Source organism: Gorilla gorilla, chromosome 1 (assembly GCF_029281585.2).
Source record: "Gorilla gorilla gorilla isolate KB3781 chromosome 1, NHGRI_mGorGor1-v2.1_pri, whole genome shotgun sequence".
Classification (NCBI taxonomy): Eukaryota; Metazoa; Chordata; class Mammalia; order Primates; family Hominidae; genus Gorilla; species Gorilla gorilla.
In genome coordinates this window covers 116,918,251-116,943,399 of record NC_073224.2, presented here as the reverse complement: position 1 = coordinate 116,943,399, position 25,149 = coordinate 116,918,251, and the positions used below count along the sequence as shown (strand labels likewise).

Here is a 25,149-nt window from a genome sequence, read left to right as displayed (position 1 = left end):
GCCTGAGTCTGTCAACCTTTGTAGGACTTGGGAGATGAATACTGTGTACTCCTTGTGCTCTAGGGAATATTTCATGTAAAAGTGTAGTTCTTCCCTTTATTCTTATGAAGATTTTAGCTTGTTCTGTACAGATCATAATTTCTGGTGCTTTTCAGGTGTGTAATTAAAACTTGCATGCAGGCCGGTGCAGTGGCTCATGCCTGTAATGCCAGTGCTTTGGGAGGCCAAGGCAGGCGGATCACGAGGTCAGGAGTTCAAGACCAGCCTGGCCAACATGGTGAAACCCTGTCTCTACTAAAAAATAAAAAAAAATTAGCCAGGCGTTGTGGCAGACACCTGTAATCCCACCTACTCGGGAGGCTGAGGCAAGACAATCGCTTGAACCTAGGAGGTGGATGTTGCAGTGAGCCAGGACCATGCCACTGCACTCAGGCCTGGGCAACAGAGAGAGACTCTGTCTCAAAAAAACACTTGCATGCAATCTTCCACTGTAAAAGGCACTGAGATAGGCGGTCTGTGTTTTTTATTTTAGCTTAACTTGTTACTACTTTCTAGCCCATGAATTTTAATGTCTGGCTTAGAAGAAAATTGCTACAATTTGGGATGCTGAACTTGTGGCCTGGTGCCCTTATAGTGCCCTCTCCTATGCTAGATAGCAGAAGCTCTTTGGTCCTTGTATAAGGGATCCATATTAGAAACCACTTGCCTACTTGGTCCATGTGGACAAGTTCCTAGTATGGCTGCCAACATAGAGAGATCACAGTGCATGAAAATTGAGACAATTTAGTATTGAAGGAAGTATTTCATTTCTCCTGCTACTTTTTGTTGCTGATTGACTTACCACTTTAATGGTTACTCTATGTAGGAAAAATAACAAGGTAATATCCCCTAAGAAATTCTTTAAATCCTAGATTTGAGGAAAGGCTTTATTCATTTGAGGCTAAAAGACATCATTGACCTAAAAAACTGTTTTTCTTTGCTGAATTCAGATTCTTCAAGAGAAACTTAATGAAATGAGCTATGAACTAAAGTGTGCTCAGGAGTCGTCTCAAAAGCAAGATGGTACAATTCAGAACCTCAAGGAAACTCTGAAAAGCAGGGAACGTGAGGTAAAATATTTACCAATCAAGGACCTGTGTGGAAACAATTGGTCCCTTCAAAGTAGACAAGTATTTTATATTTTGTCAAAATGGATATTGTCAGACTAACATATCTTAGCCTGGAGAAGTTGTAGCTTAATCTCAATTGATATTTTGGAATAGTCCTGTTACTAAAATGTGTACAGGTGATATAATGGAATTTATAATTAGTTTACTAACATATTTGATATTCCCTCTCTCATTTTCAGACTGAGGAGTTGTACCAGGTAATTGAAGGTCAAAATGACACAATGGCAAAGCTTCGAGAAATGCTGCACCAAAGCCAGCTTGGACAACTTCACGTATGTGAGGGTCACATAGGACAGGAGAGACTTCAGTTGGGGGTGTGCCATTTTGGTTGCAGTCTTGATTTTATTTTCAGTCTTTGTGGGAGCTCAGTGCTTGCCCTCCTTGTGATTGTGATTTCTACTCTCTTTTCAGAGCTCAGAGGGTACTTCTCCAGCTCAGCAACAGGTAGCTCTGCTTGATCTTCAGAGTGCTTTATTCTGCAGCCAACTTGAAATACAGAAGCTCCAGAGGGTGGTACGACAGAAAGAGCGCCAACTGGCTGATGCCAAACAATGTGTGCAGTTTGTAGAGGCTGCAGCACATGAGAGTGAACAGCAGAAAGAGGCTTCTTGGAAACATAACCAGGTAAATCATTAACTATTTTATTGCCCTAAATGCTGACTTTGCCCCGATCATAACTTTTTAGCAGGACAGTTTGTGTTGAACCCTTGAGTCAGTTGCATAATCTAAGTATTTCAGTTCAACACTTGCTGCCCTTGTACCATATGCTAGTTACAGTAGTCCCTCTTTATCCACAGTTTCACTTTCCATGGTTTCAGTTATCTGGGGTCAACCACAGACAAAAAACATTAAGATATTTTAAGAGAGACCACATTCACGTAACTTTTCTTTTTTGAGACAGAGTCTTGCTGTGTCGCCAAGGTTGGAGTGCAGTGGCGCGATCTCCACTCACTGCAAGCTCCGCCTCCTGTATTCATGCCATTCTCCCACTTCAGCCTCCAGAGTAGCTGGGACTACAGGCACCCGCCACCATGCCTGGCTAATTTTGTTTTTGTACTTTTGGTAGAGACAGGTTTTCATCGTGTTAGGATGGTCTCAATCTCCTGACCTCGTGATCTGCCCACCTCGGCCTCCCTCACGTAACTTTTGTTACAGCATGTTGTTATAATTCTTCTATTTTATTGTTATTGTTAATCTGTCAGTATGTGTAATTTGTATGTAAACCTTTATCATAGTTATCTATGCACAGGAAAAAACAGTATACACAGGCTTCAGTGCTATCTGGTTTCAGGCATCCACTGGGCGTCTTACAATATATCCCCTGTGGGTAAGGGGCGACTGCCGTATTGAGTTGTGCCCTGGAAATACAAGGATGAATAGCACAGGCTCCTTTCTTTTAAGTTACTTATAGTTCAGTAAGAGAGACAGCCACATAAGCTGAGTTTCAGTGTGGTAAATTCTGAAGGGGATGTATATATGGGGTCCTACAGGAATATCTAGGAAAGGAGTCAAGGAAAAGGAATCAAGGAAAACTTCATGAAGGAGGAGACATCTGAGGTTATTCTTGAAGGATGGGTAAAACCAGGCAGAAAAGTGGGGAAGAACCACTAAGGTCAGAGGAATGACATGCATAGTAATCAGCCCTGTTTTTTATTTTTTATTTTTGAATAATAAATATACGATTCTTTTCTTTTCTTTTCTTTCTTTCTTTCCTCTCTCTTTCTTTCCTTCTTTTTTTTTTTTTTTTTTTGAGACAGAGTCTCGCTCTGTCGCCCAGGCTGGAGTGCAGTGGCACGATCTCGGCTCACTGCAAGCTCCGCCTCTCGGGTTCACGCCATTCTCCTGCCTCAGCCTCCTGAGTAGCTGGGACTACAGGCACTGGCCGCCACCATGCCCGGCTAATTTTTCTTGCATTTTTAGTAGAGACGGGGTTTCATCGTGTTAGCCAGGATGGTCTCGATGTCCTGACCTCGTGATCCGCCCGCCTCAGCCTCCCAAAGTGCTGAGATTACAGGCGTGAGCCACTGCGCCCGGCCTCTTTCTTTCCTTCTTTCTCTCTCTCTCTTTCTTTTCTTTTCTTTCTTTCTTTCATTTTTTTTTTTTTTTGAGACAGAGTTTTGCTCTTGTTGCCCAGGCTGGAGTGCAACAACACAATCTCGGCTCACTGCAACCTCCACCTCCCGGGTTCAAGCGATTCTCCTGCTTCAGCCTCCCGGTAGCTGGGATTACAGGCATACGCCACCACGCCTGGCTAATTTTGTATTTTTAGTAGAGACAGGGTTTCTCCATGTTGGTCAGGCTGGTCTCAAACTCCCGACCTCTGGTGATCTGCCCACCTTGGCCTTCCAAAGTAGTGAGATTACAGGCGTGAGCCACCACGCTGGGCCAAAATACACAATTCTTAAATGGTTCCTTTATCTTGTTAGGTCAGAGTGTATGTGTTTGTTTAAGATTTAAAAGATTTTTTTGTGTGTGGTCTCTTCTTAAGCTCTTTAACACTCAGGTTTAAAAGTGTAATTTTTGAAGGATCTCCCTGGTTTAGTGGTTTGGAGATCAAATATTAGCCCTGAATTTCCTTTTGAAATATTAAAATTTTGGCTGGGCACAGTGGCTCACGCCTGTAATCCCAGCACTTTGGGAGGCCGAGGTGGGTGGATCATGAGGTCAGTAGTTCAAGACCAGCCTGGCCAAGATGGTGAAACCCCGTCTCTACTAAAAATATAAAAATTAGCCCAGCGTGGTGGCAGGAGCCTTTAATCCCAGCTACTTGGGAGGCTGAGGCACAGAAATGCTTGAACCCGGAAGGCGGAGGTTGCAGTGAGCCGAGATTGTACCACTGCACTTCAGCATGGGCAACAGAGTGAGACTCCATCTCAAAAAAAAAAGAAATATTAAAATTTCAGATGTCTGGGCAGGGTCGGGGAGTGGTGGAGGGATGGAGGTAGAAATAATTCTTAACTTTTTGTTATTTAGCTAAAGGAAAAATTTCCCCAAGATTTGTTTAGTTGAGAATATGTATTTTGGTAGCTTTCTAAAGTAACAGATAATTTAAAAATTACTGACTTTATTATTAGAAAAATAAATATGGCAAACTAAGAAAGAAGAGTGATGGTCTCTATGAGATCTTTAGAAAAAAGGATGATAGGAATAGTTTATCCTTGAGCTTATTGTAAATAATCCAGGTTTACCGTAGGACAGATTCTCACTTAATGGTTCTATAGATGTATTCTTTTTAAGCCAAAAAATAAGTATTGAACTATAATATCAAGCTTACTTCCTACCCCATTCACAACTTTTACAATTTTCCATATCCTATTCAATTCATGTATAATACTTCTATAGCAATTTTAATAATGGCACCCTCTACTCCTCTTTCAGTTTATATACCTTGAAAATTTTAAGGCCTCTGTATCTAATAACCATGTGACAATTTTAGATCTCTTTAAAAAGGTAATATGTTTAATTCAGGAATTGCGAAAAGCCTTGCAGCAGCTACAAGAAGAATTGCAGAATAAGAGCCAACAGCTTCGTGCCTGGGAGGCTGAAAAATACAATGAGATTCGAACCCAGGAACAAAACATCCAGCACCTAAACCATAGTCTGAGTCACAAGGAGCAGTTGCTTCAGGTGAGTTTACATGATTTCAATGAAAACTGGGCTCATAGAACTCTGAAATTTGTTTATATAATTTTAAGATATTAATCCACCTGTGCTGAGTCCCTACTATATGGAAAACATTGAGAGAGGTGGGAATCAGGAGGATTTAAAATAAATAGAAAATATAATTTGTGAATTAAGATGCTTACTAACAAGTATAAGAAACAGTACATATAGCCCTGACTTAAGCAGTCTTTTATGAAGTCTTTTATAAAGACTTAATATTCAGAAAATAGTTATTAAGCACCTCTGTGAATCAAACACTTTTCTGGGTGTTGGGAAGACAAAATATTTGGCTACTGATCTCAGTTTAATAGATGAAGACAAACTGTACAGAAACTTCCACAGAGTAATTTTGATGATAGAATAAAAGTTTGAGAGGAAGATGGAGCATTAAGAAGAGACTGATCTGTTCTGCCACCTACTCTAAGCTTCAGTCACATTGAATCCACTACATTTCACTGAATGTACAATTTTTTCATTGTATGCATAGTGTGCATATTTTTTTTTCTCTAACGTATCCTCCTCTCCCTTCTTCACTTAGGAAATCCTAGTCCTTTAATTAAGACTCACTGCAAATATTACCTCCTCTGTGAGGTCTTTACTGACACCTTCAGGCAGAGTTAGGCAGTGCATCCTGTGTTCCCCTGGTGGCTAGCGTATGTTGCAGAACAGTTAATTCTATGTGTTGTGTCTGTTGTATGTTGCAGAATAGTTTACAGTTTATATGTCTGTTATCTCTGCTAAACTTGTTACTTTTGAGGAGAGTGATCACTCTTGTTTTTTTTTTTTATCCTGAATAACTAGCAAATTACTTGGTAATTTAGTTAATATTGGATAAAAGAATAAAAGAAACTATTTTTGGTCTCAGGAATTTCGGGAGCTCCTACAGTATCGAGATAACTCAGACAAAACCCTTGAAGCAAATGAAATGTTGCTTGAGAAACTTCGCCAGCGAATACATGATAAAGCTGTTGCTCTGGAGGTATGTATCATCATTTCGCCCACTATGCTATGGATTATTCTATCTACATAGGTATTATAGAAATTTGTGTTTGCTTAAATTTGCTGCTTTGGGATTTGGTTTTCTATTCTGCCATCTTGTTGAATAAGAGTGATCAGGATAGTAAATCTTACAGAGCTTTAGGAGTCTTCCTTTTCTTGCAGCGGGCTATAGATGAAAAATTCTCTGCTCTAGAAGAGAAAGAAAAAGAACTGCGCCAGCTTCGTCTTGCTGTGAGAGAGCGAGATCATGACTTAGAGAGACTGCGCGGTGTCCTCTCCTCCAATGAAGCTACTATGCAAGTAAGAGCAAAACCTATCTCTGACTTGGTGTTCCTCTCCCACTTGTATCCTGAGCCTGAAGCATGATCCCCTTCCATCATTTTCTGAAAACCAGGGATTTTGCTTTATAAGGGGGAAGAAAACCAAAAAGAGCAGTTACTAGTTCCATCATTGTCAGTTAGGAAGTGAGAGATTTTAGCGCTTCTACTTTTCTTTTGTAATATGAACTTTGTGAGGAGAGCCAGTAAATATTGATTTCTGTTTACATAGTTCTGATTTATTTCCAATTCTTGTTCATACGTAAGTGTACACACACACACTCTTCTCTCTCTCTCTTACTTTTACTGAAGCATTACCAGGGTGCAACTATTAAATTGTGTCTTCTACATTAATATTATCTACACGTCCATGAATTGCCGTAATTAGAACACTTGTTTATATTTACTGTGGACTTTTTTGCATATTTATTTTAGAGCTTATGTATCTATCTGCCACTTTTTCGAGAAATCCTTTATAGCATAGTGCACTTCCTCCAAAATACTTCCTTTTATCATATATTCTATATTTAATCTCTCCACAAACTAGATAAAAGTTTCTAAAAACCAAAAAAAATAGATTAGTATGGCATTGTTAGATCAATGTTCTCCTCTTGCAAATAAAAAAAAATTGATGGGAGATTATTTAAAAGTGGATCTAATTTCTTGTTTATCCTGAGGAGTATGGGGTAATCATTTTGACTGATTATTGCTCTCTTTATGGCTGTAGAGTATGGAGAGTCTCCTGAGGGCCAAAGGCCTGGAAGTGGAACAGTTATCTACTACCTGTCAAAACCTCCAGTGGCTGAAAGAAGAAATGGAAACCAAATTTAGCTGTTGGCAGAAGGAACAAGAGAGTATCATTCAGCAGTTACAGACGTCTCTTCATGATAGGAACAAAGAAGTGGAGGCAAGACTTCAGTTAACTTAAAGGCAGTTGGTTCAGTGATTATGTAATCTCAGCCTTGGATTAGGACTCTTCAGATCGGGAGGCCTGTGACCCAAGTCTTTAATTTCATTCTGTGCCTGGGCAAGTCATTGACTTTCACTGGGATTTTTTTTTTTCCCCACGTCTAGAAACTTAAGTTGGCAATTAACTTTCTCCAAGAACTTATGTGAGAATTAATGAGACCCAAAAATTGCATCTTTAACATGATGGCTAACCTTTATTAGTTATAGTGTTCATGCTGGGTCAGGTACTGTTTTAAGATCCTAATGGATATTAACTCATTGAATCCTCACAAGTCCATGAGGCACTTTCTATTATTCCTTTTTATAGAGGAGGAAACAGACTTCTGAAGCTAAGTAACTTGTCCAAGCTAACATAGCTAATAAGTAGCAGATCCAGTATCAACCTAGGCAGTATGGCTCCATTCCTCCACCATGTGCTGTCGGTTAGTACAGAAATAGAAACCATCGCTATGATAGCAAATATAGTGTTTAGTATTCCTTTCAGCTTATCGTTTTATGCTTCCCCCTGTTAAGTTACACTGGGGAGAAAACAAATAAATGAACTGAGTGTCCATTTATCCTCATCTAACATTAATTGTTACATGCCGTGAACAAATAGGAAAAAGACTTATTTCAGAAAACAATATGTATGTAAGTGGCCACCAGAGGTAGTTTTCTGTATGGTTTGTATTCATTCCTGGGACATGTATTTAGAGACTTCTGTGTAGCAGGCCTGTGCTAGATCTGGTAAAACAAAAATGAGTAAAACGTGATACTTATTCTCAAGAATCTCACACCTCCTTCTTCTATGATAGATTCTTATAAGCCCTTTGATATTTAGCAGAGGCATTTCTTTCCTCCAGAAGCTTACAGTGTCCTTTCTGCATTAGGATCTTAGTGCAACATTGCTCTGCAAACTTGGACCAGGGCAGAGTGAGATAGCAGAGGAGCTGTGCCAGCGTCTACAGCGAAAGGAAAGGATGCTGCAGGACCTTCTAAGTGATCGAAACAAACAAGTGGTGGAACATGAAATGGAGATTCAAGGCCTGCTTCAGTCTGTGAGCACCAGGGAGCAGGAAAGCCAAGTAAGGATTAATGCACAGATCAGACAAGTATCATGTAGTGCATTTATAGTCTGCAAATAGGAAGCATTTGCAGACTATAGATGTGTGTATATTTATATATTTTACAGTCAACTCTGTTAGTTTCTTTCCTTCTATTTATTACCTAAACCACAGTTTTATTTATTTACTTACTTATTTAGAGATGGGGGTTTCGCTGTGTTGCACAGGCTGGTCTCAAACTCCTGGGCTCAAGCAATCATCCTGCCTTGGCCTCCGAAAGTGCTGGGATTATAGGTGTGAGCTGCTGCGCCTGGCCTTAGACCACAGTTTTACATTAATCATCAAAGTATGACACATTTCTTGAAAACCTTGCATTTGGAAGGGTGCCTAAACAATACATGTATCCATTAACTTCATTACATACATTTTCTTTTCCTTAATAATCTGATAATTTTGAGAGAAAGGAGTAGGGGTTGTGAGTGTTTCGATTTTGATTCTAAATTGTTAAGACTTGAGTGATATTTTGCATTTCCAGTCAAGGTATGGGAAAACTTACACTCAACATGTTTACTCTTAGTTTTTGTAAAATCTGAGTTAAGAAGGAAAAAAGATCGCATTTTTCAGAGGTCATGGTGAGAATAAACAATCTCATAATAGTACAGGGTATATTAATTTCACAATATTTAAGAAGTAAATTCTTTTTTTTTTTTTTTTTTTTTTTGAGATGGCATCTCCCTCTGTCACCCAGCTGGAGTGCAATGGCGCAATCTTGGCTCACTGCAACCTCTGCCTCCTGGGTTCAAGCAATTCTTCTGCCTCAGCCTCCCAAGTAGCTGGGATTACAGGCATGCACCACCATGCCCGCTAAGTTTTGTATTTTTAGTAGAGATGGGGTTTCACCATGTTGGCCAGGCTGGCTTACGATTCCTGGCCTCAAGTGATCCACCCATCGCAGCCTCCCAAAGTGCTGGGATTACAGGCATGAGCCACCATACCCTGCCCATAGTAAATTGTTAATTTTTCCTCATTTCTATGTGTTTTCTCCTCAAGGCTAAAAACTCTTAGTTGACTTGTGCTGCATTTCAGATACCAGTAGCTCAGAATCCCCATAGTCAGTTTTTAGAGGAAGATAGACTCTTTTTTGCCTATGTTATTTGACCCCATAATATTTTCTTATGTTTTCTTATGTTGTGAAAGGATTATACTCCACTATTCTAATTGTTAGGCCCACTGAAGTAAATACACATCTTTCTAGAAAGGTCCTGCTGTGTGCTTCAGAAATTGTTTCTAAAATAGACCTAACAAAATTATTCTAAATTATTTAAGTCTTTGGCAAGAGGCTAGGATCTTTGAGTTTTCTTTTTAACTTCTTTGTGATTTGGGAGAATTGGTCTTTATTATACCTCAGAAAAAAAATTATGCACTGCTGGTAATAGAATAATGGAGATGATGGAAATTACAGGAGATTTTTCAACTCAAGAAGATTAATGGTTGTATTCTTCTAGATCTGCTTCTCTAAATTTACGTGCAAAAGAAATCACCTGAATAGCTTTTTAAAGATGTAGATTGTGGAGCTCAACTCCAGAGAAAGAAATTACGAGGTATAGGTGGGACTTAAGAATTTGCATTTCTAACAAGTTTCCAGGTGATAGTGATGCTGCAGGTTCATGGACTGCATTGGAGGAGCACTGCTAAAAACTCTTAAATACTACGAGAAAAGAAGTGCCAAGGCAGATAGAGCACAGTATATATCTTGTATGTTATTTATTATGTTTTTTCCCCACAGTTTTCACAGATATTTTTATTAAGGTACTTTAATAATATTCTGATACGTCTAAAATAGTTATATTCAAATCTCCAAAGAGCCCAAATTTTACTTACTGAAAAGTGGAAGGTTTTTTTCGTATTTCCCCTAGAAATTGTGACAAGAGCTCAGCTTCTGCCCTAAAACAATAGTACTTTTCCTCAGAGACAGTTGGTGTTATGATTCATCATCTTAGACCCTCAGTAATTTTAATATCAATTTATTATTTCCAGATTTTCTGTTTAAATGCAGACTTCCTGTGCGTTAATAGTTAAAAATGTTCTAGATCTTTCCCTTATTGTGTCATCATCTGTCTTAGAAAACTGGGATTTGAAATGAAACAAGCTGAGTTGGGTGATTTTTGAGGTTGAGATTATCCTAATCATGTGGTCTGATAAACATGTTTATGTGCGTAATTGATTCATTCAGTAAATATGTAGTGTGTGCCTATTATGTGCCAGACACCGTACTGGGTGCTTGAGATTCAGCAGCGAATTGCCTTTAGGAAACTTACATTCCATGTAGGGGAAGCAGAGAGAGAGATCTATTAGATAATGGTAAGTGCATTGAAAAAAAATTAAGCACAATAAGAAGTGTTGGAGATAGAGAAGAGATTGCTGGGTTTTAAAAAAATTTTTTTCCCAGCTTTATTAAAGTATAATTGACAAATATTATATATACTCAAGGTGTACAACATGATGTGTTGATATACATATACATTTTGAAGTGATTGCCACAATCAAATTAACACATCCGTCACTACACATTTTATGCGTGTATGGTGAAGACACTTAAGATCTACTCTCTTAGCAAATTTCAAGTAAATAATACAGTATTATTAACTAAAGTCACCATGCTATCATTGGATCCCCAAAACATATTCATCTTATACTTTGGCCAGCAAGATTGCTGTTTTGGATAGGATATGCAGGAAAGACCAACCTGATAAGGTGACATTTGGCAAAGACCTGAAGGGAGCAAACCACACAAATGTTTGCGTGAAAAGGAATCCACCCCTAAGAAGCAACTATCTGAGAATAAAGACATTTGTTATACTAATTCAAACCAGAATCTTAACACCTTAGCCTGATAGTTGTAGCAGAACCTATTTCAGATTCTCTTATCTGTTACAGATGTGTTAAATTCAGTTTTTTTTTCCCAATATTCTGCCTATGAGACTATCTTTCCATTCACTTAACTCTGTTTTTCCCTGTAAACTGAAAGCAAGGAAACTATTTCCTAAGGACCCACTGTTTTTTGTTGTTGTCATTGTTGTTTGTTTTTTACAAATGGTTGACTTTGAAGAAATAATACCAGAACAAAAAATTTGTTTTACTAGAATATCTTTATAATGTTATTTGTGATTTCCTCTTACTAGGCTGCTGCAGAGAAGTTGGCGCAAGCCTTAATGGAAAGAAATTCAGAATTACAGGCCCTGCGCCAATATTTAGGAGGGAGAGACTCCCTGATATCCCAAGCACCCATCTCTAACCAACAAGCTGAAGTTACCCCCACTGGCCGTCTTGGAAAACAGACTGATCAAGTAAGAACTATAGACTTACATAATTCATGCTGATTCCATTTCCTTTTTACATTTGAGGTGTAAGTTTGATAATTTTAATACCAAATTCTGAGAATATTCTCAGTATTGTCATTGTGATCATAGTTCCTGCATCTTCCTAAGTCCCCTGACTTTTGCAATTTTTTGGGGTTCAATGCAGATACCTTCCAGAGATGATAGCACTTCATTGACTGCCAAAGAGGATGTCAGCATACCCAGATCCACATTAGGTAAGTATCAAATTTCATTTCATTAAGGGACTTTGTTTTTCTCTTGTTTTTTCTTCTAGTAATCTCTGTATTATAGGTTTGGCCAAGACTCTTTTCTCTTCCTACCTTAATGGAACAAACAAGTTTGGAATTCCTCTGAAAGGCTGAAGAACTGTCCTTACCTTATGTTGAGTTGAGGTTATTGCTCTGGGTTCACAATTCGGCCCAGAGAAATTCTATCCTTACTCTCCTTTTCAGATAGCTTTGCAGGGATTCAGAAATGCAGGAGGTAATTGTTCCAGTCCTGCACAGCAGGGCCATGAGCTGACACCTTTTCCTGGGTATCGTTTCAAGTCTGGGGCCACTCACTGTAACTTGACATCACCTACATTAAACTGTTAGGAAGGGTAGGCGGTGTACATTGAGTTATTTTCCAAGCCTAGCCCCATTCAGGGGATGGTTTAGAGAAGTCTTACAAGTAGTCATTCTCTAGTAGGAAAACTTTATACTAATCAAAGAGGAAAAGAATGTAGGATTTGTTTTATTTATTCTTTATTTGCCTTTTTTTTAAAGTGTACTTTTCCCTAAAGTTTTTTATTTTTGAAATTCAAACCTACAGAAAAGTGGCAAAAATAGTATAGTGAATACTCATATACATTTTTATTCAGACTTACCAGTTATTAACATTCTGCCACATTTGCCTTTTTTCTTTCTATTACACACACATATGTAGTTGTAATGTATTTTCTGAACCATTGGAGAATTTCTTACAGAAATCATGACACTTTATTCCTGAATACTTCAGTAAGTATTGCCTAAGAAGAAGGGCATTCTCCTACATAGCTACAATATAATTATCACACTCAGAAATTTAACCTTGATATAGGCTTAGTATCTAATATACACTCCACATTCAGAGTTCCTGTTGTCCCAATAATGTTCTGTATAGCTACTTTGGTTTCCCCCAACCCAGGGGTTATGCATTGTGCTTAGTTGTCATGTCTCTTAGTCTCTAATCTGGAACAATTGTCTAGCTTTTTTTTTTTCTTTAGTGAGATTGACATTTTGAAGAATCCAGGCCAGCTAATATTCCTCAATTTAGCTGTGATTGTTTCCTCATGGTTAGATTCGAGTTAAACATTTTTGGCAGGAATACCATATGGATGACATCTATCTTTCTTTCCTTCTGTCCTTCCTGCCTGCCTGCCTGCCTGCCTGCCGGCCTCCCGGGTTCAAGCGATCTTCCCGCCTCAGCCTTCCAAGTAGCTGGGACTACAGGCATGCGCCACCATGCATGGCTAGTTTTTTTTGTATTTTTTCTTAGAGACAGGGTTTTGCCATGTTGGCCGGGCTGGTCTGGAACTCCTAGCCCCAAGTGATCCACCTACCTCGGCCTCCTAAAGTGCTGGGATTACAAGCGTGAGCCACCGCCCATGGCCTGGATGACATCTTTTTTAGTGCATCACATCAGTGCGTGATAATCAGTTTGTATCATCCTTGGTGATATTAAATTTAGTCATTTGGTTAAGGTTGTCGCTGCCAAATCTCTCCATTGTAAAAGGTTTATTTCCCCCTTAGTATATAAGTGATCTGCTGGCTGAATTTGAGATGTTGACAGTTCTGTTTTCCAACAATCATTCATTCACTCAGTGGTTTTAGTATCATTTGAGCCTTGCCTGAACCAGCTACATTGGTTTTAAACTCCATTGGTAGTTTAAAAATAGTGATTTTCAGGGTTGGGCGTGGTGGCTCATGCCTTCAGTCCCAGCACTTTGGGAGGCCAAGGCGGACAGATCACTTAAGCTCAGGAGTTTGAGACCAGCCTGGCCAACATGGTGAAACCCTGTCTCCACTAAAAATACAAAAATTAGTCGGGCTTGGTGGTACATGCCTGTAATCCCAGCTACTCAGGAGGCTGAGGCAGGAGAATCGCTTGAATCTGGAAAGTGGAGAGATTGCCCCATTGCACTCCAGCCTGGACGACAGAGCAAGACTCAGTCTCAAAAAAAAAAAAATGATTTTCTGTTTGTAAAACTTCTTCTTTGTTTATTTGTGGGTGTTATTAATAAAGAAGAGCTGTCCTTTCCCTATCTCTATATCCCATTTGTTTTTATCAATATGGATTTTTAAAAATCATTATATTATTGATTTTGGTCATTGTTTCCTTTAATGCTCAAATTAACCCATATTTGGTTAGTGGGAGCCCCATCAAGCTGCTTCTCTGACCATTTGCCATATCCCCATCAGTTTTTTTGGTTTTTAGCATAGTTTCATAGTTTCTGGCACAATAAGATGTTCTATGATTAACTTTTACTTTACCTGCCTCAGTCCCAGAATCAGCCATTATCCTAAAGAGCTCCCTGGTTCCTTTTGGTGGGTAATGGCATTCAGAAACTATGATCTGGACACAAGATGTGTTCATTGCTACATGAATGCCTTTTGCTTCTAGGACCTTTTTTTTTTTTTGAGACGGAGTCTTGCTCTGTCACCCAGGTGGGAGTGCAGTGGCATAATCTCTCTGCTCACCTCTCGAGTAGCTGGGACTACAGGTGCCAGCCACCACACCCAGCTAATTTTTTTGCATTTTTAGTAGAGACGGGGTTTCACCATGTTGGCCAGGATGGTCTCAATCTCCTGACCTCGTGATCCGCCCTCCTCGGCCTCCCAAAGTGCTGAGATTACAGATGTGAGCCACTGCGCCCAGCCGCTTCTAGGCCCTTTTAAGAGAACAGAACTAGCAATGAATATTTTTAAGTATGTATGTGTGTATTTGTATACATGTGAAGATTTGATACTGATTTCCTTAATTCCAATTTAACAGTATAGGTTCTTTTTTCCCTCATTTCATATTTGTATCTCCTTGAGAGCCCTGGTTACTTATAGCATCAATATATTTCAAAATATTTACACAGTTGCAGAATACTATAATATGCAAAAGTATTTTTGGAATTGTTACATAAATACCACCATCAACAATAAATATATTAAGTAATGTTTAAGATTTTTTTGTAATTCTTTTTATCCTTAGGATATTTTGCACTGACAGTGTTCAGTTAGAGTAGTGAGTTCAAAAATTATTTGGATTAATTTTTTTATTATCTTCTGGGTAGTTTTATTATCTATTTGCTATATAGATTTATTTATTTATATTAGTATTCAATTTTAGATGTTTTCTCTCCCATTCATTGTCAAGCTGACTTACACATTAAAAATTAAACATTTACAAAGTTCAAAATTCTAGTATATAAAATGATATACTCAGATGTCCAATATTTCCCTGTTCCTTCTCTCCTGTTTCCACTCATCTCCTGCAGGTAATCAGTTTCATTTATGGGTTATTCTTCCTGTATATCTTTTTGCAAATGAATCATCTGCGTATATGTAATGTATATATGTACATTCTTATTTCCCCTTTTTCCTAATAGAAAACCTACTACTTTAGATGTATTCTTAAGCACATAGCTTGTTTTTACTTAACATATTCTTAAAATCTCAAAATCACTCCATATAAATTCATAAAGATCATCCTTATTCTTTTTTTACATCAGTATATAGTGCCATCTGTGAATATACTATAGTTTATTCAATCTTTTCTTTATAGCATCTAGGATGATTGCAGTATTTTGCTATTATAAATAATGCTACAAAGAACAACCTGTGTGTATGTTTTCTTTTTTCTTATTATTGGAATATGTCCTCTGTAAATTACTCAAAGGAGGCAGCAGATACCACATTATGTTAATAGCAATTAAAACTAGTGCTATATTTTCATTTTAGGAGACTTGGACACAGTTGCAGGGCTGGAAAAAGAACTGAGTAATGCCAAAGAGGAACTTGAACTCATGGCTAAAAAAGAAAGAGAAAGTCAGGTGAGTTTTTTAGTTAAGTCTTAATTCCAAAATCCCTATTTTTTTTCTTTCAAAATAGTTTATATTTAAAAGCATATAATTCTCCATGTATAATATCTGAGTCCAAATGCCAGGTATGACTTTTTTCTTTTTGGAGAAAAATATAAGTTATTTTATATATACATTATCTCAAAAAGATGCTCCTGTTTTTAGATTGGGACCATTAAAACTTATTAAGTGCTGGAAAAACGTAACCCTCTCTCCCCATTGCTAACTGGAATAAAATAATTGTAAAGGCCGGGTGCAGTGGCTCATTCCTGTAATCACAGCACTTTGGGAGGCCGAGGTGGGCAGATCACTTGATCCGCTCGAACAGGAGTTCGAGACCAGCCTGGCCAATATGATGAAACCCTGTCTTTACTAAAAGTACAAAAATTAGCTAGGTGTAGTGGTGGGCACCTGTAATCCCAGCTACTCGGGAGCCTCAGGCAGGAGAATCACTTGAACCCGGGAGGCAGAGGTTGCAGTGAGCTGAGATCGTGCCATCACACTCCAGCCTGGGCAACAAGAGCAAAACTCCGCCTCCAAGATAATAACAACAACAACAACAACAACAACAACAATAATAATTGTAAAGCACTGGTGAAAAAAGGAAGCGTTGTGTGATTGCTGCTTAGAGTTATGACATTAGATCTGTGAAATTAGATTTAGAAACATGAAACGAGAAATTTGAGTATAATCAGTGTTTATCAAGTATTCATGTGCAATGTACTGTGCTAGGTATTTAAATTAGCACTAATGCTCACAACTCTACACAAAGTAAGTGGTGTCGGCCCAATTATTATAGACGAAGAAGCTGAAACACTGATTTCTCTTTTAAAATGGGAGTGGAGAATAGTCATGTAACTAATAAATGCCAGAGCTATGATTCAAACTCAAGCCTTTTGTGACTTCACATACTTCCTAAGAAGATTCATTTCCTAGAGCACATTTTTCCCACCTTATGCTTTAACTCTCTCTAGCATAGAGTTCTCATCAATTTTTTTTAGAAGAGGCCTTTCAGCCTTAGAGATTCCCTTCCCCCTGCCTTTCCTCCACAGCTAGTTGCATATTCAACTATGATGTTGAAGAAATACTAGGACCACAGCGCAGAGTTACAGACTGAAACTAAAAGCTTGTTTGTTACTATGTTGGCATCTCTTTTAGAAGATCACTCAATGTCATGGCTTCCTAAATTCAGTTTAGCTAGCTAGTCCAAATAGCTCTTAGTTTTTTTCTACCTTTTGCCATAGCTAGATCTGTAATATAAAACCTGTGTTTCTATTTGTGACAGAATTATCATATTTTATCTTTTGATTTCATTGTCATATTTCTGCTTACAAACAGACTCATGTTTTATGACTCAATTAGTTTTCAGGATATGAGAATGTGTGGCATTTAAGAAATACTAGTTTTAAAAATCCCCTAGTCTTCTTTCCTTTTTGTGGTTCTACCTTAGCCGTTATCTGATTATTCATGTCAGATATTTTAGTTTCCACATCCTCTTCCTGTTTTTCTCACATTTATCAAATCCAGAGTAATGTTACTTTTTGATTCTGTCCTGTTTTCAGGATCATGAAATTGTAATGCCTATGAATGGGTATTTTGGGTGATATTTAGCTATTGCTAAATTCCTTTAAAGGGTTTATTTAAAATAACTTGTCTTACCATAAAGATTGTATGGATATGTGGTATCTACAGGAAAGATATTATAGCCTAGCGGCTCTGAGTCAGCTTCCCTGAGTTCACGTTCTGGATTTACCACTTACTAGCCAGCCCTGTGATTTTTGAACAAGTTCCTTAATTTCTCTCAGACTCAAATCACCTTGTCTGTAAGTTGAAGAGTAGAAGAAGTCACCTTATGTATAAATAAAAGAGTAGTTATCTCATAGGATTGTTGTGAGGATTCACTCATTCATTCATTAGCTATATGGGGACCTTCTCTAAGCTTGGGCTAGTGCTGGGGATGAGGTAGGTAGTGAATGAAATCAGTAAGGTCTGTGGCTCTGTGTAGTTAATTTCTACTGGGGAGATACAGACAATAAATAAATAAACATTATAATTATAGAGTATAGTAAGTGATATGAGGGAAATGATAGAAAGCAACATGGATGGAGACCATCTTAAATAGGGTGGCCAAAGAAGGCTTCTCTGAGCAGATGACACGTAAGCTGGGACCTAAGGATGAAAAGGAGGCAGCCCTGAGAAAGATATTTCAGGGAAAGGGAGTAGTTGTAAAGGCCGAGTCAAGAGAAAGTCTGGTGTTCCTGGAACAGAAAAAGTCTAATGTGCCTACAGAGTCATGAGTGAGCAGTAAAATGGCAGATATTAAAGTAGGAAAAGTAGGCAGGAGCCAGATCACTAGGTTTGTTAAAAGGATTAAAACTATACAAAGCATTTATTAGAGATCCCAGGGCATAGTAAGTGTTAGCAGCTATGGTTGTTATCATGATTTTTTTTTTGAGATGGAGTCTCGCTCTGTTGCCAGGCTGGAGTGCAGTGGCACGATCTTGGCTCATTGCAACCTCTGCCTCCTGGGTTCAAGCGATTCTCTTGCCTCAGCCTCCTGAGTAGCTAGGATTACAGACACACACCACCACGCTCGGCTAGTTTTTGTATTTTTAGTAGAGATGGGTTTCACCATGTTGGTCAGGCTGGTCTCGAACTCCTGACCTCATGATCCGCCCACCTCAGCCTCCCAAAGTGCTGGGATTACAGGTGTGAGCTACCACGCCTGGCCTATTATGATTTTTAATGAACTTTGTCATAACCAAGTACTTGTCATTTTCTGATGAGAACACTGAAAGTTTAGGGCATGTAGTGCCAGCTTTTGGCAGTATTTCTTCACAGGTGGTGGCGTGTTCTTCCATCAGGAGTCATGTAATGTTTGGTGATCTCTCGTGATGTTAGCAGCTGTTGCTGTTTGATGCCTTATCCCTTAATTCATTAAGGGTTGCAAAATGGAGATATCCTAATGCTATCATTTTTTCATCTGTTAGGTGAAGTTTTACTTACATAAAAACTTCATCTCTTCTTGCTTCTGCTAATGGTAACCATTCTTTTTCAGTATCATAATAAGCTTGTTAAACAAATTTGATGTGTTTTATAGTGCCAGCTAAAGTAGAAGACATCATTAAGAACAACTATGACATCTTCCCATAAAACTTCCTTTGTTACTATACTGCATGGATTATTGGTTTGATGCTGTAGAGCCCTATTCATGTTGTCATTTTCTTTTCCATTACTGGCTGATAGTAATAGGATATGCAAAAGCATTTGCCTCAGTGTTAAAATGTAAACATGGCAGACATTGTTTCCTCTTTTCACAGATGGAACTTTCTGCTCTACAGTCCATGATGGCTGTGCAGGAAGAAGAGCTGCAGGTGCAGGCTGCTGATATGGAGTCTCTGACCAGGAACATACAGATTAAAGAAGATCTCATAAAGGTCTTTCAAAACTTTTTAAAGACCATTGGAAATGTTCACAGCTCAGAATACCTGTAGGGCATCTTCAGACAATGTTTGCACACATCGAATCCCTTGGCCAGTGATTATCCATATCCCACTTGAAAGTATAGGCAGAATATTTCAAGAACATTTGTTCCCGTGCTACTCTGCTGAATAATCCTTTTATTACTATTTTCACATCCATACTTATTTTTTGACTTCTAGGACCTGCAAATGCAACTGGTTGATCCTGAAGACATACCAGCTATGGAACGCCTGACCCAGGAAGTCTTACTTCTTCGGGAAAAAGTTGCTTCAGTAGAATCCCAGGGTCAAGAAATTTCAGGAAACCGAAGACAACAGGTAAGTTATTGGAATATAAACCTTATTTATTTATTTACATTTTTTTGTATTCTTTTTTTTTTTTTTTAGTAGAGATGGAGTTTCACCATGTTGGTCAGGCTAGTCTTGAACTCCTGACTGCAAGTGATCCGTCCTCCTCAGCCCCTCAAAGTGCTGGAATTACATACAGGCATGAGTCACCACATTGAGACAAGGTCTCACTGTGTCACCCAGGCAGGAGTGCAGTGGTATGATCACAGCTCACTGCAGCCTCAAACTCTGGGGCTCAAGGAATCTTCCTGCCTCAGCCTCCTGAGTAGCTGGAGCTGCAGGTGCACACCACCACGCCCGGCTCAAACCTTATTTTTCTACTGTGAAATAAACCATGGTAAAGCTGTCAATCTCAGCTATTTGTGGAGGGTTAGTTGATGGTATTTCCTAGAGAAACTGTGCTCTAAAATTTCCTACTTTGGTCGGTAGCAGCTATAGATGCCCCTTTCTGACATTTGTAGTTCTGAAAAGAGCAGTTCTTTTGGACGCATACCAATAGTTATCCCTCACACTCATACCTAAGTCACCTCCCTCAACTGAATCTTTCTCTTTTATCTGCATTTAACCATGTTCAGATCTCTCCCAGTTAAAAAAAAAAAAAAAAAAGAGAAAGAAACCCCTACATTTGCCCCAAATTTCTTTGTAGCTACAGCCCCGTTTAACCTTTCTTCAATGCCAGACTTTTCCAAAAGACTTACTTGCCTGTACTCCCTGTCTCCATTATCATCTGTCTCACTAACTACTCACCCCACTGCATTCTGGCTTTTAACTGTACCTTAAACAACTCTGTTGATTATACATTGTCATAGCTCATTATCTTTATAGCATTTATTACACTCACAGTGACACACATCTATGATTAATGAATGTCTTTTTCCTCCACTAGATAGTAAGCTTTCCCCTAGAACCTAGAACAGAGTCTGTCCCATAGAACGTGCTCAGTAAATATTAATTGAATGAATGAAGAATACTAGTAAGTCCTATTATATACATTTCCCTCTTGCCCGTCCTGTTTCCCTCTTACTCCTTTTTCTTAGCTGCTTTCCTGTGCTAGCTTCTCTCTGCTTTTTCTTCTTTTTGCTCCCATGTTTGAATTCCACCTTACAGGTTTTAAAGATAAAAAAAAGATAATATGACATTGATTTGAAAACTGTAAAATAGTATCAAAAGCTTAAGTACTAAGATAGTGGGCTTTTTAAGTCATAGTACATGCTAATGCATTTTCTTGTTTCTCAGGATTAACTGTGGTTTCATGTCTCACTGTGCCATTTGCGTATTGCTGCTTCTCTCTTCTTTTCTCAGTTGCTGCTGATGCTAGAAGGACTAGTAGATGAACGGAGTCGGCTCAATGAGGCCTTACAAGCAGAGAGACAGCTCTATAGCAGTCTGGTGAAGTTCCATGCCCATCCAGAGAGGTAAGAGAGTGGCTGTTTTTTCTTTTATTCTTTATTGAAATTTTTATTTCTTTTACTATTGTATTCTTTTTATGCCTTTTATTCTTCATTAAGTGCAGATGCTTATGATACTGAAGAGGGGAGAAAAAAGAGGGACAATTACCGGGGCTACCCACTTTGTCATTTGTTTTATGGATTGCTCTGAGCCTCAGTGTCAAAATCTTAAGTTGGGATTAGTGCCTGTTTCACACAGCTATTGCAGAGATTAAATAAGAAGACAGCTTTGGTGTCTAAAACAATGCCTTGCATGTAGTAAGCACTCAATGTATGTTCATTTCTTTTCTGTGATCCATGTCCTGTTAAAGGCTGTTCTATTATAAATGTAAGGCTATGCCCTGTCTCTACTAAAAATACAAAAATTAGCTGGGTGAGGTAGCGCGCGCCTGTAGTCCCAGCTACTCGGGAAGCTGAGGCAGGAGACTCACTTGAACCTGGGAGGCAGAGGTTGCAGTGAGCTGGGTTCACACCACTGCACTCCATCCTGGGCGACAGAGCGAGACTCCGTCTCAAAAAAAAAAAAAAGAAAGAAAAAGAGTAAGGCTATAATGGGCAGTGATATTCATTTAATATCATCGAAGAAAATATATTAATTGGGATGGCTAATATCATCCTGGGACCACCAATAGCTATCATGATGAATATATTTTTCTTCTACCTCTTGATTTTTGGTCACATATATGATACCTCTCTGGATCATTTTATATTCTCTTCATTTTTGTTTTCTCATTTTGCCTTCCCTACTAGCCCCTTTTACTCTTTTTCAATTATTATTATTATTATTATTATTTTTGCTATTCAGTTTCTTGTGATTTATTGTTGGGCTTTAAAAATGTTTTCTTTCTACCAGGAAAATGAAGGCAGAGGAAAGGTGTGATAGGACCAGTTGATTGTGTTACTTTTTAAAGAACCTCTGGAGCTTTAGTTTTTATGAACCAGATTCCTTTTCAGCACACCATCCCACCGTCAAGTTTGATAACAAATGAGAAAACAAATATCTTCAGTAGTGGTTCTACTTGGCTCAGTCTTGCTCCAGTTTATATTTAGTTTGTCCTGGGTTTTAGTTTTTCAGAAACAAAAGCTTTTAGTCAACTAATGAAATTTCTCTTGTTTGGGCTATAGGGGTGTGAGATAAGTCTTAGGAGCTATAATTTTATGTGAAATTGGCCCAGAATCTAGCATAAGGGGCAAGCTTTTAAAAAAAGCAACAGTCCTTACTAATCTATCAGCAGTGAACACAAATGCCACACAAAGACTACATTCATTTATTGTGTCCTAGAGAACAGTTACTTTACAAAGTCGTGTGGCTCAAAGTGGTATTGATGGTTCTTTGGAAACAAATGTGGACTCACTACAGTTGATGGCTAATCCATTTTCCTTCCATGTGGCATGTTTAATCAGCTCTGAGAGAGACCGAACTCTGCAGGTGGAACTGGAAGGGGCTCAGGTGTTACGCAGTCGGCTAGAAGAAGTTCTTGGAAGAAGCTTGGAGCGCTTAAACAGGCTGGAGACCCTGGCCGCCATTGGAGGTGGGGAACTGGAAAGTGTGCGAATTCATCACAAGCTTGCCTACTGAGCACTGGCGGGTCAGACTGCAGCCCAGGATGGAAAACCTTGTTTGCACTAACCAGAAAGATCCTTGTCTGATTTTGGCAGAATTAAACGGTGACTTACTAATGATAGAACTGGTACAAGTAGCATCAACTACAAAGTGAAACTCACTTTAGCCTACATGGATCTCATTGTACATACATATCAATCCCTAAATTGAATGGTGGAGGTTGCAAAGTGTATTTGCACATTTTAAATCATTCTGTTTTAGTTTTTCCACTTTTATTCATTCTTATCCCTAGCCCCTTCTCATTCCCTCATCTGTTCTGTGGGCCAATAAAGTTTATTCTTCCCCAACTTTCACAGTCCATTTCATATGTTCCATATCATATCATAAATGCATGTGTGTGTATTATTTTTGCCATTCAGTCAACTCCTCTTTGAGTGAGAGCATTTTTTAAATCAAAAGCATGCAAGTTTTAAGGTGAGAGAGCGGGAAAGAGATTGAGAGTCTATAAGAATGACTTTGCAAAAGTGATATAATCCTTATCAGAAGGTAATCAAAACCAGGAGAGTAGTCTTGTAATAGTAGACTGCAAGTATTGGGAAGGCCAAGTTAAAGAACAGAGGCAAGAACTATGAAAGTGATCATAGTCAACTTTTATCTCCAATACTGTCTCAGAGTTGACTGTTGTACACAAGTGAAATTAGATTAGGTACAGATTAAATCCTACTTAAAATTTGTTCTTTATTGATTCCTTTAGGTTTCTTTAAACCAAGCTCATGCTATTTAGTCAGAACATGACTTCTAGAATGGTCTTCCAGAGTCAGAATTCTCTGTTTACAAAGATAATTTCAAATGTAGTATCCCTCTTTACATTCAGTGTTTCACCAAATAACTCATTATAGCCAGAAGAGGGTATTGCTTCTTCCATTTGTGGCACTAGATAGGGTCGTATGTTTTTCACTATTTAGTACGTAAACTTTTCTCCATATAACAGTAATAGGCTTCAGGCTTTGAAGTGCTAGAATAGTTTAGAAAGAAATGTTACAGATGTATGTTTATAGTTTTAATCATTGCCTCAATGCTTTCTTGTGGCAGCGTGACAGGTATAAGGAGAGGGGCACTGGAGATTGTATTTCTGATGTCTTGAATGTCAGGTGTGAAAAGTAACCAAGATTGCTTTGTAGCTTTGTGAGATCAACATCATGAATTTGTTTTCATTTCCTCTGGTTGGAAGTTTCCTAGGTTAGAAGCTGAGGTTTCAGTTACTTTAAATATGGAATTTGGGAACAGGGATTGAGGCTTTCTAGCACAGTAAATGTGACTGAATACCCTTTCTAAACTAAGTGGGGCACAATGATTTTTTTTCCTTCCATTTTTTTTTACATGACACTTTATTTCTTTCACATGTTGACATGGCTTGTATTACATTCTAAATTTCATCTGTTTCTGTAACTTTAGCTGTGTCTATAACAGATAGAGCATCAGTCAAACTAGAGTGGACAGGGAGAAAATGCTCTACTGGGGAAGCACTCTGGAATCTTCTGATTAAGTAATTTGCAAAAGATTAATAGCCATAAGCCTTACTCTTAATGGATCTGCCATTTCAGTTTCAATGGCTTTTGAAGAAAAAGGAGTCATTTAAGGAAGGAGATAGGAAGTATAGGCCGATCCATCCACTTTTCTTAGTCTCCCAATTTTAAGAGACCCTTTCTTGCACAAAATTTTTTGTAACTTTCCATAAGTAAAGAGGAAGGTAATGGAGCCATAGAAATGTCAACCCATCAAAGACTAGTTTGTCGTGTCATTGCAACAAGGCATTTAGGGAACATCTTTCCTTAATTTTACTAATAGACCAACCAAGGAAGCCTTCTGAATCGCTAGTAAGATTCAGCTCTGGGTGATTCTTCGTTTCTAGTGGCTCATAGTGATTACAGTTTATGTTAATAATCACTCCTACTTCTGTCAACCTCCAGCAAGAGTAAATTGATAGCAGGATAAATTAAAAGTCTGATCTTAATGTTATAAATGTGACTAAAATATGGTACTAACTTTTTCGGGTCTAGATAGCTGGAATGAGGCTTGCAAACTGTTATCTGGAGAGAGCTTGCTGGTCTAACAACTTTGTGTGATAATTTGGCATCTGATTAGAGAGCATGAGTCTGATAAATTTTATAATCCACACAGAGATCATGTTGTGGTTGGACACATCATTTAATAATATTTAGCATGATATAATATTCCATTTTCTCTACAGGAGCACAGACTCTCATACTGGATTATTTTACCTTTGACAGTCATTTTTCAATGACAGTAATTTTAAATAAAGCATCGTGTGCTTATAGAACCTGTGCTTGAGTAAAAATAATCTTCAAATAAAAATAATGAAGTACATTTTTACTTAGGCCATGCTTAATTGGAAGCATAGAACTTAAATTGAGAAAAAAATCCATATGATAGATTTTGTTTTTCTCATGCTTCCCTTTTGAATAATAGCAAATAATGCAGAGTAATGGTTCTAAGAGTTCAGGGTAGATGAAGTCTGTAGGTTTTAGAAGTATAGAGTTGAAAAGAACCTCCAAGAGGACTTATTTAATGAGTGAAATAAATGTCCTTAGATAGATATTGTCCCTAAAGTCTTTTCTATTCAAAGTTTATAGTATTGAAACTTTGATGATTATTA

General features: G+C 38.3%; 1 protein-coding gene across 50 annotated transcripts in view; it reads left to right on the top strand.

The window, feature by feature from the left end:
* LOC101130554 (myomegalin) overlaps positions 1-25,149 on the top strand; it is a 225,188-nt gene that overhangs the window by 151,527 nt on the left and 48,512 nt on the right. For 26 of the 50 annotated variants that reach the window (XM_063695463.1, XM_063695599.1, XM_055356611.2 and 23 more), the window contains 15 exons: positions 990-1,109; positions 1,349-1,441; positions 1,581-1,793; positions 4,638-4,796; positions 5,698-5,811; positions 5,994-6,131; positions 6,876-7,055; positions 7,987-8,181; positions 11,343-11,507; positions 11,686-11,755; positions 15,512-15,603; positions 18,951-19,067; positions 19,293-19,430; positions 20,763-20,875; positions 22,313-22,440. In XM_063695463.1, coding sequence (XP_063551533.1) covers positions 990-1,109; positions 1,349-1,441; positions 1,581-1,793; positions 4,638-4,796; positions 5,698-5,811; positions 5,994-6,131; positions 6,876-7,055; positions 7,987-8,181; positions 11,343-11,507; positions 11,686-11,755; positions 15,512-15,603; positions 18,951-19,067; positions 19,293-19,430; positions 20,763-20,875; positions 22,313-22,440 — 2,035 coding nt within the window. Of the gene's footprint in view, positions 1-989; positions 1,110-1,348; positions 1,484-1,580; positions 1,794-4,637; positions 4,797-5,697; positions 5,812-5,993; positions 6,132-6,875; positions 7,056-7,986; positions 8,182-11,342; positions 11,508-11,685; positions 11,756-15,511; positions 15,604-18,950; positions 19,068-19,292; positions 19,431-20,762; positions 20,876-22,312; positions 22,441-25,149 lie in introns of all 50 variants that reach the window. The other 24 variants (XR_010129782.1, XM_063695516.1, XM_063695461.1 and 21 more) reach the window with 1 other exon arrangement.